This window comes from Acinonyx jubatus, chromosome E4 (assembly GCF_027475565.1).
Source record: "Acinonyx jubatus isolate Ajub_Pintada_27869175 chromosome E4, VMU_Ajub_asm_v1.0, whole genome shotgun sequence".
NCBI lineage: Eukaryota > Metazoa > Chordata > Mammalia > Carnivora > Felidae > Acinonyx > Acinonyx jubatus.
Window position 1 is genome coordinate 12,135,122 of NC_069395.1, and position 14,133 is coordinate 12,149,254.

A 14,133-nucleotide genomic window follows, 5' to 3' on the forward strand; every position below is an offset into this window, starting at 1 on the left:
AGCCCAGTGAAGTCTCACTCTTACACTTTTTGTCCTTTCTTCCCAGTTTTTCCTGCTGCCATAACGAGTTGGTAACCACAGCTAGTCTCTTCTGTAACCACTGACAGGTGTTCGTTTGGTCACACAGTAAAACCAAATATATATAAACAATCCTTTTTTCCTCCCTTTTAACACAATTGGTAGCCTGACAGTAGTCATTGCTTTTTACCTTAAGCAAATTTTTTGAATGAAAATCTTTTATGGAATGACAACATCATTCTCAATAGGATTTTAAATTTGGTTGGTTAAATACAAAACGAAGGTGTTTTAAAGACAAAACAGTGGCATAGATGGTGTTTCAGTATGTTCCAGTTCGTAGGAATAATGTGATGCCCCTGTCTGTAATCCCCATGGCAAAATTAGAGTGAACTTTGTGCTAGCTTCCTTTCATGGCTTAATAAAAGGAGAAAGCTGCCATTAGCAACTGCTATTGTGAGATCTTTTGGTTTTAGATTTGTTTAGCTGATTTTAAAATTCTGCCTCTTAGCTCTCACATCATATATGCAGTATCTCCTTAAACAGAATATAACGGTGGTTTTTCTTGCCTTTTGACTGGGTGGTCAGATTTATAGATTATAAAATAATAGAAGAGAGAACAGAATCTCTCACCTTTTACCTCTTTGTGCAAGGGTCAGGTTTCATGTAGGCATCTTGTTGAGCTGTGTCAAAAGTGAAACAGCAGAGAAGTCAGATATAAATACATTAAGCTTTTAAGCTAGTAAGCTTTGTTGGTAACTCTAAAACGTAACTAATGGGTGAATTTTCCTATGTGGATCATAAGCCACAGTGCTTGAATAATTACTGATGTTCCAAGAAAAGGATTCTCATCTGGAATAGTTTGTTTTTTTTGTTTTTTTTGTTTTTTTTTAATCGCAGATCTAACTTATTTTAGAAGCATCTGTCTGTGCAACTTTTTTTTTTTTTAAACATTGATTTATTTTTGAGAGAGACAGCATGAGCAGGGGAGGGGTAGAGAGAGAGGCAGACACAGAATCCAAAGCAGGCTCCAGGCTCTGAGCTGTCAGCACAGAGCCTGACTCGGGGCTCAAACCCACAAACTGCGAGATCATGACCTGAGCTGAAGTCAGATGCTTAACCAACTGAGCCACCCAGGCACCCCTGCAACTTTTATTTACTGCAATTAAAAGAAAAATTTGTAGGGACACCTGGGTGGCTCTGTCCATTGAGTGTCCGACTCTTTTGATTTCTGCTACGTCATGATCCCAGGGCCTTGGGATTGAGCCTCATGTCAGGCTCCGTGCTGAGCTGGGAGCCTGCTTAAGAGTCTGTCTCCCTCTGCCTCTCTCCCCCACTCATGTGCTCTGTCTCTTTAAAAAAAAAAAAAAAATGTAGACCATGTAAAGCTTATTTATACACAGGCAGCTATTGGTTTTTATACTTTTTGTATGTTACTTTCAGTGGGACACTGATCTTGCTAATTATAATTTTTTTCTGGATTGAGGTTGGTCAAAGATCTTCTTTTTAGTGAGAGAATCCCATGTAAGTAGATTCTTTATTACAGATACATTGCCTTATAAATTATAAAGGACTTTGTAAAAGAGATGTCTGCATTAAAATCATAGCTGTTCTTGGGCTTGACTTTCCTAGTTCTTTGTGGACAGTACCTTGCCACCTTTAAGAGATGGTGAAATTGTTTTCTAGGTTAAAAACTTTATTTTGGGAATGAATATACAAGAGAGATACATATGGAAATAACTCATACTGAAGAGAAACTAATCTGTTTTGAGGCTTATTTTCATTCAACCTACAAGCAATTGATGAACAAAGGGATTCATATTTTATTTTTCATGCCTGCAGGTTGGGCCTTGAGGCAAAAAAAGAAGAAAATCTTGCAGATTGGTATTCTCAAGTGAGTATTTTATTCAGTTGATTTTTATGTTTTAAATTTCTCAAAGACCACGTTGTATTTAGGTTCTAACGTTCAGACAAAGTAATAATGTGTAATGTCGTTAGTAATATATAGTATAGTCCTTTAACGTGTCCCAGTTTTCAAAGCATGTTCACATAAAGCATTGAATTGAGAAGTAGCCCTATGAGATAGTCATTATTCAAGGTTGTTTGTTTTTTTTTTTTTAACGTTTATTCATTTTTGAGAGACAGAGCGTGAGCCGGGGAGGAACAGAGAGAGAGACACACAGATTCCAAAGCAGGCTCTAGACTCTGGGCTGTCAGCACAGAGCCCGAGGCAGGGCTTGAACTCACAAACCGTGAGATCATGACCTAGGCTGAGGTTGGATGCTTAACCAACTGAGCCACCCAGGAGCCCCATGGGGCACTTAGGCTTTAAAAAAAATTTTTTTTAATGTTACTTATTTTTGAGAGAGACAGAGACAGAATGCGAGTGGGTTAGGGGCAGAGAGAGAGAGGGAGACGCAGAAGCAGGCCCCAGGCTCCGATCCGTCAGCACAGGACCCGACACGGGGCTCGAACTCACGAACCACGAGATTATGACCTGAACAGAAGTGGGATGCCTAACCGATGGAGCCACCCAGGCGCCCTGTTGTTATTTTTTAATGGTGAGGTAAAGGGATTAATCCAAAGTCACAAAGATGGTAAACAGGAGAAGCAAGATTGGAATTCAGATCTTAAGAGTTCAGGGCTTGGTGTTTCTCAGCCGAGGAAAGTCCATTTTACAGGCACAGTAACAGTGGAAGCCTTCAGATTTGAAGCTTGGTTATCATTCACTTGGCACTGGTAGTGTAATTTTGGTTTAATTTAGGCTTCACAGACTATATTTTTCTTTTAAAAAGGTCATCACAAAGTCAGAAATGATTGAATACTATGATGTAAGTGGCTGCTATATTCTCCGTCCCTGGGCATATTCCATTTGGGAATCCATCAAGGACTTTTTTGATGCTGAGATCAAGAAACTTGGTGTTGAAAACTGCTATTTCCCCATGTTTGTGTCTCAAGGTGCATTAGAGAAAGAGAAGACTCATGTTGCTGACTTTGCCCCTGAGGTAAGTCAGCTTGCTTTATTTATTTTTACAGTTTTCTCATCAACTCGAAAGTGTATTTTCAGTTTACACTTGAATGGTAATTTAAATGGCAAGTTACAACAATCAGTTTAGATAAATATACAGCCATTTTTAAAAGTATATATATATATATATTTCTGTCTTCAGGGCAAGTTACAGTTCTGTTTGTTACATTAACTGGCTCTTACCTTTTGCTAAACATTTATAAGGACAGTAAGTGTCTACTTTTCTTACCATGAACAGCGGCAATTATTTTAACTTGCCTTAATTTCTCTAGCAAAAATTGAAGTAGAGATTTGCCTGCATTAGTGCTGTTTTTCTAAACTGCTGTTTAAAAAATGTGTGGAAAATGATTTTCTCTTCTTAGGTTGCTTGGGTTACACGATCTGGCAAAACAGAGTTGGCAGAACCAATTGCCGTTCGTCCTACTAGTGAAACAGGTGAGGACGGGCCTTGGAGCAGGAGGGCACTCACTGGGACACTAGAGGGGGCTTCTAGAGTCGAGTCTCAGTGTCTGTTCTGTGATATTTATAATTCTTGTTGACGGTACAGAGTTGAACGAATGTTGATAAAGGTGAATGTATACTGAGGTTACGTAGAATTTTATTCTGTGTGCAGTAGTCATTAGGACGAAGGTGGTTTTTTAAAAATAAAAAACACTAATCATTTTTTATTTGATGCTGTAACTTTTCAGAACTTGCCAAGAATTTGATTCTTGGAATATTTTTTTAATGTTTATTTATTTATTTTGAGAGAGAGTACGAGCAGGGGAGGGGCAGAGAGGGGGAGAGAGAGAATCCCAAGCAGGGTCCTCACTGTCAGTCCGGAGCCCGACATGGGACCTGAACCCACGAACCATGAGGTCATGACCTGAGCCAGAATCAAGAGTCCGACACTTAACCGACTGAGCCACCCATGCGCCTGTCTTGGAATTGATAATAGATTTGCAAGCACTAATGTTTTATGCCATATTTTCTTAGGAATTTTTAGTCATTTTAACACGACATTCATATTTGTATAGGTTTTTATAGGTTCCTAAGTGACTTCATTTCCATGGTGTGTTATTCTTAAAGTAGTGAGTGGGAGAAGTGGAGGCAGCTGTTGTCTCAGTTGTGGAGGTAAAAAGAGGTCTCTGAGGTTGAGTGGTTTTTCTAAAGTTACATGTAGTGAGTTAGGAGTGCCACTTGGAGGTTTTGAGTTTTGGGGCTTGTCAGTGTTTTGCGAAGTGATTATCCATCTTTAGAATGAGGGATTGTTTGCTCTTTATTTCATACTTCTAGGGATAACTCTTGTATAATATAAGGATGCATTATTGAAATTATGACCCCAACTGTTTTCAGATAGGCAGAGTTTTATTTTAGGAATTATAGGTAGTCGTGAGTACCTATAATAAGACTGACACCTTCCCTTAAATTAGCAGTTCATGATAAGAGCTTCCATACTTTGGATAGATGCATTGAATAGGTTTACTCTAAATAGATAAAATCTAACTTGCTGGATTCAGCAAGTTATGTAACTTCTCTATGCTCAGATTCTGCATCTTTAATGATGAGATTCAAGTATCTACTTTGTGGATTGAATGAGAATTGAACAGTATAATGATGCAAAGAACATGACATAGAACATGCTATATACCCTAAGATCTTCACTTAGTGTTTTTGAAAATAAAACAGCTGAAAAGCAGTGAACTTTAATGTCAAATGTAAATCCCAGTGTAAAAAGAACATAAAATAAGGTCAAGTTTAGATAGATTTTCTTGACTAATCCGCTTTATGCAAAATACAACAATACCTTTTACTTACCATTACATACGTCAGATACACATTTACACAAACATCATTTTAATTTCTGGTAATTATGTTGTTGGTGTAACTGTTAGCAGCCTTCAAAGAGAAACAAAATCTTCAGTGATTAACTCTGCCTGTATTTGCCTGTATCTTTTCAGTAATGTATCCTGCGTATGCAAAATGGGTGCAGTCACACAGAGACCTGCCCATCAGGCTCAATCAGTGGTGTAATGTCGTGGTAGGTACACACTCTTTCTTCTATTCTTTCATTCTTCTTCTTACTCATTTTTTTTTAAAGCACATTTTGTTTCTCCTGATTTTTATATTCAAGGGATTGGGAGAATGGAAGTATTTTTTTTATTACAGTTATGGATTACAATTATGATTTCTGATTACTTACCACATGAAATTGTTAATAAAAATTGAAATGCTCTCCATAATGATGAAATTATATTCCTGCCTCTTCCAGCGTTGGGAGTTCAAACATCCTCAACCTTTCCTACGTACTCGTGAATTCCTTTGGCAGGAAGGGCACAGTGCATTTGCTACATTTGAAGAAGCAGCAGAAGAGGTATAAAAAGTTATCTTCCATATTAATTATGTTCCATTTCTTTGTCTAGGCTGTGCTTTTATTTTCCCCCAGCTGTAAGTAATACAGTGCTGTCTGTTTGTATAGAAATCATTCAACAAATAAATATAAGTTGAAATATAATCTGATCTCAAAATAACTTTAAAAGATAATTTCCTGGTATAATTGTTTTGTTACTTAAAATTTATGTATTGTTAAAAGAAAAAATGCAAGTTATTTACTTATTTATTTAGAGAACACGAGTGGGGGAGGGCCAAAGAGAGAGGGAGAGAGAGAGAATCCCAAGGAGGGTCGGTGCTGTCACATGGCGCCCAACGTGGGGCTTGATCTCACGATCTGCAAGATCATGACCTCAGTGGAAATCAAGAGTCAGATGCTTGACCAGCTAGCCACTGAGGCAGCCCTTATATTTTCAAATGAAAGTATTTTTGGACTTCCGTGTATAGAGGAAATTATAATCCCAGGGGTGAAATTAATTATTCTTCAGAAGATTTTCACCCTGGTTACTATATATTTTTTTATATCTTTCATAAATGTTTCTTTTTATTTTTTTTTAATTTTTAAAAAATTTATGTTTATTTTTGAGAGAGACAGACAGACAGCGTGAACAGGAGAGGGTCAGAGAGAGAGACGGAGACCCAAATCTGAAGCAGGCTCCAGGGTCTGAGCTGTCAGCACAGAGCCCGACGCGGGGCTCGAACCCATGAACTGTGAGATCATGACCTGAGCTGAAGTTGGAAGGTTAAGCCACCCAGTGCCCCTATTTTTCTTGTATTCTGAACTTATGAACATTTAAAAAAATTATTCAGTTTCTTTTACACTACTTGGTTGAATGTTTTTCCTAATAAATACACACTAGCTGCTTTAGCCTTCCCATAAAAAAAAGGTATTTATTGTTTGAGATGCTTGTTCCACCACATTTAGTTTTAAATAGTACAGTTTTGTAGAGCGTTAAGAAATAAATACACCATGAATTTTGATCGCTTTCACATTTAAAATGTTGTTACAGGTCTTGCAGATACTTGACTTATATGCTCAGGTGTACGAAGAGCTCCTGGCAATTCCTGTTGTAAAAGGCAGAAAGACTGAAAAAGAAAAATTTGCAGGAGGAGACTATACAACTACCGTAGAAGCATTTATATCTGCTAGTGGAAGAGCCATCCAGGTATCAGCAAAGTGTGCAAGCGGTTCATAGGGACTATGAGCATAGCCTCTGGGCACATCCAACAGACTGCAAGTCGTCAGAGAAGTAGACCATTTTCAAACAAATCAGTACATTTCATGTGCTTCCTAGACCATATAATTTCAGGCTTCTCTGTCCCATTCTTCTCTAAATCTCTGAGGTCACTTAGTTAAGCAAAGGCTTGTATCCTGAATTACCAAAGCACGGATTCTTTTTTAGCCTTTGTAGTTGAAATTAATCCTATGAAAGGGACTGCTCCCAGCAAATACACTTCTGTAGTGTTTTTTTGACTAATCCTAGTCTCTTTGTTGTATCATTTATGCTTTAAGAATTTACTTAATATAAAAAAATCAAGGAAGCTAAGTTTATATATCTAGTGTCATTTTGGGTGTGTGATCTTCTAGAAATCATTTTCAGAGGCATGATTGGGGTTATTAAAATTAAAGCTTATATTTCTATTTTTAGGGAGCAACATCACATCATTTAGGGCAGAATTTTTCCAAAATGTTTGAAATTATTTTTGAAGATCCAAAGACACCAGGAGAGAAGCAGTTTGCCTATCAGAACTCCTGGGGCCTGACAACTCGCACTATTGGTGTTATGACCATGGTTCATGGGGACAACATGGGCTTAGTATTACCACCCCGTGTAGCTTGTGTTCAGGTAAGGAAAATATTTCTGCTTATCATTCCTTTTATAAAATACAAGGCCTGTTTACTAAATTAGGAAATTTGAAAGGGTGATTTTCTGAGTATCATTCAGGTAGATTTTGCTAATATAGAAACAACATACAGTATGATCTGTTAGTATTGTGTAACTACGTGTATCATTTCTGTTATTGTTTTCTTTGCTCTTAATTTTTAGCTGCTTTTTAGGTAAAACTCTTTCAGAAATCATTTTTTGAAATGACTTACAATAGGTTTAATGGAATATAGTAGGTCAAGTAAAAATGCATTTAGCATAGAAAAGTAATGCAGCTGAGTGCTACACGTTCAGTGGAGATGAGAAATCACATAAGTTGATCCGTGTTAAAATTTATAGTCCCTAGTTGGTTTTGACATCTGGGTGTCCCGCAGCAGTAAGACTTCATTACCTTTGTACACTGTTTCTTTGTATAAATTTGTGACATTGTGCTGGTTCTAGGTGGTGGTTATTCCTTGTGGCATTACAAATGCACTTTCTGAAGAAGACCGAGATGCTCTGATTGCGAAATGCAATGATTATCGAAGGCGGTTACTGAGTGTTAATATTCGAGTTAGAGTTGATTTGCGAGATAACTATTCTCCAGGTTGGAAGTTCAACCACTGGGAGCTCAAGGTAAATTCTTCAGTTGTATCTTTCCCTTCCACACTCCCAGTTTGGAGTTAGAGCTTCTTTATGCATATGCTTTTGTGAGACATAAGGCTTCTCATTACATTTCTCTGTTTGGATAGTCGTGTTTTTCTTCTTCCCTTAAACTTCACTTAGACAAAGTCCAGATCTTTGTTACAGCGAGGGATACCTAAAGCTTACATATTTTCTAAATTTAAAATCTTTTCTGTGGAAGCTTATTTTTATTATGTTAGAATAAAAATGATCTTAAAGACCTTCTATATGATCAATAAACTTAAGACTGTTATACAAAAATGTTTACACCAAGAATTCGTATAATAATAAGCTATTTAAATATTTAAGCTATTTAAACAGTAAGACTGTCAGAATAATGGTGCATGGTTATCACCTAGCTGACATTGTAAAACATCAGAGATTATTATCGTATTTGGTTTTTCACACCACATTATTTTTCAACACCAATTTGTTGGTTTTTATTTTGTATATTCAAGGCTAAATTCTGGCTTAATGTTTTAATACGAATTTCATTTATTGCACATTGTCATTAGAATAATCTATATTGTTAATTCCATTTTGTAAACTTCTGGGATTTAACTTGATTTCATATGCTTTATTTAACAAGGGAATCATATTAGTTTTAGCAGTGAGGAGTCGAGAATTTATAAACTTACAATCCAGGAAACATGCGAGAAGATGTAGTGATAGTGCAGCTGCAAGCTGGTCCCAAGTGTGGAAGCTCAGCAGTATGGGGATTATTCGGTGTGAACGCACATAGGGTTCCCCAAATTGCTATTAGTGGCCCAGTTTATTTTAACTGGCCCCTAAGGTAAATCTTCTGTGCTAAAAATTAGTAGTTATATTCATTCTGCTTCCCTTCTGTGTAAAATGCTTTTTCCTTTACTTACTCTCCTACGTTTAATGAAGACTTTAAAGATAAATGTTTTTTCTGCATAACTTGCCTTTAAGTGCAGTGTTTTTTGCTTACTTAGAAGTAACTGTTGTGTGATTCTGGTGGCAGCTCGTCTGAGCCCATGAGTACTTAGAGGAGAGACTTACTCTTTGCTGCTGGCTGGATTGAAAGGGGAAAAAAGGCATCCGTATTCACTTCTCCCTTCTGTGTTGTTCCCCTTTCGTCTCCCTTCTTCTCTTAGAACCGACTTGACTTTGTCCCCGTCACTCTTCTTTTTCATATCCTGCTGAACCTGTACCGTGAAGGGGACCTCTTAGTAGGAGTTGGCTCTCCCACAGCTTCCTTGTCTACAGTTCTCAGGAAAGAAAACAAAGCCCCTGTGTTCCAAACATGATTCCGAAAACTAAGGAACACCAGGAGAGTTCTCCAGTTAGTGAAAAGTATTGACAGCACTTTTTAATGCCATTTTAATCTCCGTTTAGTCCTAGAATTCCTGAGAAAAGAAAGTATTTTGAAAGATCTAGATTCATACTCATTTGGTAGTAATTAATTTTATATAGAGAGGCAGTGGGGGTGGTGCGGGATATGTACTGTGAGACTCAGTTGAATAACTGGGGATACGGTTTGGTGGTGAGACCAGACCCTGCGACCCCCCACAACTTCCTTAATACCTCTTCCTGTAGTAGGAAAATAGAAAGGGGGAAAATAATATGAGTGAATTAAGTACTTTTCCTTTTACTGTGTTGGATCATGTTGTGTTGCTCTTGAAAAGAAAAACAAGCAAACAGCCTTTTATGAGTAAATTCGTAACTTGTTACTTAGAAAAAACTATGAACAAAATCTATGCCTCTGCTATGGTTTGGCCTCAGATTATCTTTCTAGCTGTTATTTTTTGTTAACCTCCTTTCATACATCCTTGTCTCTGTTCTCAGACAGTCTCTTTTCCACCTCTAGGTCTTTGCTTGTGCTATTTCTTCCACCTCGGTTGTAAAATTTGCTATCCTGAAACAATCATAAATTTTTTAAATGTGTTTTGTAATGTTTTAATTTACTTTTGAGAGAGAGAGAGAGAACAACAGAGCACAGGCAGGGGAGGGCCAGAGAGAGAGGGAGACACAGAATCCGAAGCAGGCTCCAGGCTCTGAGCTGTCAGCACAGAGCTCGATGCCGTGGGGCTCGAACCTACGAACTGTTGAGATCATGCCCTGAGCCGAAGTCAGACGCTTAACCAACTGAGCCACCCAGGCACCCCAGACAGTCTCAATTTTGTGACAAGCATGTATAGTACAAAAAATTAATTTTTCCTTCCTGAACCAGTTGAAAATAAGATTCTAGCCTGATGCCTCTTCACTCTATGAACACAAAATTGGAGAGTTAACATTGATCCATTACCAGTGAGTTTTTGAACCCCATCGAATTTTCTCAGTTGTCCCCTAGTGTCTTTCATAGTAGAAGGATCTGGTTCAAAACTGAGCTACATGTAGTTATCACATGTTGTTAGTCTTTTTTACTCTGGAATAATTCCTTAGGCTTTTCTTTGATTATCACGATCTTGACACAGCACATTCCACATTCACCTTTTAATCAATTAAATAATACATATTTTTGTTTTTAAAAAAATATTTTTGTGGAGCCATGGTTTCTCATGTCATTCAGTGGATTATAATCTATTACAATCAGTATTTTGAGGCTCAAAGTATCTTTGATGCGCCTCATAAAATCCCTTAAAGCTGACTTTTGAGCATTTCCTTGCTGTCTGGTACTAGAATTAGTCGTATCTCACAGAAGCCCTGGTTCTCTGAGCAGAGATGGTATTTCGTGCTGGATGCACTCATCACTATTGAGCTTTCCCTCTTTCCAAACCTTCTCAGTAGACGGGGCTGCAGACTGGGGATGTGCACGCGCACACACACACACACACACACACACACACACACACACAAATTTACGTCTGTGTTTCTATATCTATGTAATTTGATAACCAGGAGTTCACATTAATACTTTGAATTCCAGTAAAAAAACAGGACTCATTCTAGTTTTCTCCCATTCCAGGTTTTCACTCCCTTCTCTGACAGTGAAACACCTAGCTCCAGTTATCCTTACTACCTTGATTTATTTGATCAGCCCCTCTGTATGCAACCAGTCTCTCTCTGCCTTTGCCACCCACTCCCCACGTGAATGCCCTTCGCATCCCACAAGGGTGGTGTCACTCCATGCCAGGCTCTTCTCAGGCCCTCTCGCCCCACTCAGGCTCTGACGCCCTGCCCTGGGCTGCCACGGCTCTCCTTGTCCAGTGTAGGATCCATCTATTGCTGTTAGTTGTCAGTGTCATTTTAGTTTCCTTTCATCAGGAGTAGTTCATCAGCCTTTCTTTGCCATTCACAAAATGGGCATTTTTGTAAATATAGGTCAGTTATTTCATAGAATGTTCCTCAGTTTTGATGAAATCCCTCATTAATTTTTGCCTTCTGTAGTAACGTTCTTCTCTCTTCCAGCTGAGGGTGGTCTCCCACTTCTGATTTTCTGTACTTACTGTTTGTATGCGTGCCTTATTTGCCTGGCAAATGGGAAGCTCCTGGAGGACAGGATCTGTTTTTTATCCCTCTTGTAAATCTTATTACACTCAACACTGTTACACATGCATGTACATTGGGTAAATAAAGGAAAACAATGAAATAATGTCAAACTTAGTATACAACAATTTGATGGTGTTCATTATTTTATAAAACAAGTCTTCTCTAAAGGTAAATCATTTTTTTCTAGAATAACATTTAAAATTTTCCTGTGGCTTTGATTTGGAGGACTACTATCAGCAAAACCGTATATGTAGAGGTTGCCTAACTTAAATTTGAAAACCCCAAATTAGTTTTAGAGGCTCATTTACTCAAAAAAAAAAAAAAGTTTGAAAAAAAACCCTACTGTTTATCAGGTAAGGTACTCGACCCTAAAAATAAGGTTTCCCTGAGCCTTAATCCCCTCCTGGAGCATTCATGAGGGTTGAACATTCACAGGCTTAAAGTTGCATTTAGTCCTTAAGCGTCTTTGTAAAATCCAAAGGTATTGAATAGGGGAGTAGTTCCCAGAGTGTAGCCCCAGGACGAGCAGTGCCAGCATCACTTGAGAACTTGTGAGAAATATGAATCTTTAGGCCCCATTCCTGGGCCTAGTGTAATAAGAAATTCTGGGGGGCAGAGAATTTGCAGTCTTTGCTTTAACAAGCCTTCAGAGATTCTGCTGCACAGTAGAGTGTCCAGACCTGAGACCAACCAGAGTATACCATTGTGCCCCAAAGGAGTCCCAGATGTGCCAAGTTATGCTAATCAGTGGTTTGGTGGCCTTAGGTTCAAGAAGCCTTCTCTGTTTACCAGCTCGTGCCACACAAATGTAACTTTCTGTACGCTCCTGTTTCTCCATTAAACACTTTATTAGCTCAAAACCACTTGGGCACTACATCTTTTCTTAGGTTCATACGTTCTTATTGGAGATCACCTTAGTATCTTAGGAATATTGCCTGCTGCCTTTATTTGTTAATGCCTTTGATTTTGGGGTTTTTATGATTTATGGTAGATAAAGCCATGAAATAATTCTTTATCTTCGAGTGGAGACATGCATGCATCATTTTAACTGTCTTTTTTGTTTTCTAGGGAGTTCCGATCAGACTTGAAGTTGGGCCACGTGATATGAAGAGCCGTCAGTTTGTAGCTGTCAGACGAGATACTGGAGAAAAGCTGACATTTGCTGATAATGAGGCTGAGACTAAACTTCAAGCTGTTTTGGAAGACATCCATGTGAACCTTTTTACAAAGTTAGTCCTTAGAATTGCTTTTGTCTCTGATCTTGAAATCCTGTTCAGCTTTTGAGAACTTACTGAGGGATTTTTTGAGCGCCCCAACTGGAAGCCATCTTTCCCTCTGAGCTCCCATGGTTCTTCATTTACGTTTCTCTTTGTGTTTTTGACTGGTAGCATGACGATTTTTCCAAGAGCTTTCTGCTTAATAGGTTTGCAGCAGTGGCCTCTCTGTCCCATGGACTAATTGGGGTTAACTTTAGATGCAGGCTTTTATGACATATGAATTTGGGGGATTAAGGCACTGATTGTCACCTGTGTGGGTAGACATTAGCAGCAGCCAGGAGCTTTAAAAAATACCAGTGCCTAGAACCCTCCCTAGAAATATTAATTTCGTAGGTCTAGAGTGAGCCTGGCAGCTGTAGTATTAAAAGCTCCTCCCCACGTGATGATGACCTGTAGCCAAGGCTGAGAACCTTTCGATTGAGATTGTAGGTCCGGGATGAGAGGGAGCTTCAGGGCTGCCCTGACCTGTGGAGAGGGGTCTTCTAGAATCAGGGGTTTCAAGTCAGAGGCACTAGAAGACTGGTGTGTGTGTGTGGCGCCTTATTTTCTCTCCGACCCACCCGAGGCAGAGAGAAAGGCCCACTGCCCTTGGGGATGGAGGTTCAGTTTGGGGGAAGGTAGTGCCTGCATCTTGTTTATTCATATATCTTCTGATGCCTTGTGCCGGACTCATTAGGCTCCCATAAATCATGCATTTAAGGAAATAACTAATTTTAGCTGTGGCATTGGTGCTTGCGTACGTTTTTGGACAAGTGGTTTCATTTCTCTGGGCTTGCTTGCCGTAAAATGGGAATGATAATGAGCCTCTTGACTTCAAGGATTTACTTAACCAGCTAATGAATAGTGCATTTGAAGTCCATCTGAACTCAGAACAGGTAATACTGTCAGAGGTGAAAGATCAGAAAGCTGCCTGTCTCTGTTGCTGCCATTTAATGCTGCTGTGCATTTGGGGGTGCCTGGGGGCTCAGTTGGTTAAGTGTCTGACTTTGACTTGGGTTATAATCTCACGGTTTGTGAGTTCGAGCCCCGCATAGGACTCTCATGTCGGTGCAGAGCCCACCTCAGATCCTCTGTCCCAGTCTCTCTCTCTGCCCGTCCACTTGAGCACACGCACTCTCTCACTCAAAAATAAATAGAACATTAAAAAGTAAATAAGTAAGTAATGCATTTAGGACAGTGGTTCTTTTCTAGGGATTCTCTTCAGAGTCACCTGGGAACTTTGGGAACAGAAAGATACCTGAGCCTCACAGGTTTTAAGATAGATTCTGGTTATCTGTAGTATTAAAGTGTTCTCTGTGTGATTTCAGATGCACACGCCTGGTTGGAAAACTGCTTTAGTGGCTAAAAAGCAGTTTTTTCATTGGCATTTTTATTCAGTAAATTTGTTAACAATGTAGGTTGCATAAAGGTGCATTTTTTTTCCCCACCTAAGTCTTAAGCC

At 38.9% G+C, this 14,133-nt stretch overlaps 1 protein-coding gene across 1 annotated transcript in view; it reads left to right on the forward strand.

Moving 5' to 3' along the window:
* Positions 1-14,133, forward strand: part of EPRS1 (glutamyl-prolyl-tRNA synthetase 1) — a 70,930-nt gene that overhangs the window by 50,577 nt on the left and 6,220 nt on the right. Inside the window, exons 21-29 of the mRNA XM_027074989.2 lie at positions 1,858-1,909; positions 2,811-3,020; positions 3,406-3,478; positions 4,984-5,063; positions 5,295-5,396; positions 6,424-6,579; positions 7,063-7,260; positions 7,741-7,914; positions 12,484-12,644. Of these exons, the coding sequence (XP_026930790.2) occupies positions 1,858-1,909; positions 2,811-3,020; positions 3,406-3,478; positions 4,984-5,063; positions 5,295-5,396; positions 6,424-6,579; positions 7,063-7,260; positions 7,741-7,914; positions 12,484-12,644 (1,206 nt within the window). The remainder of the gene's footprint in view (positions 1-1,857; positions 1,910-2,810; positions 3,021-3,405; positions 3,479-4,983; positions 5,064-5,294; positions 5,397-6,423; positions 6,580-7,062; positions 7,261-7,740; positions 7,915-12,483; positions 12,645-14,133) is intronic.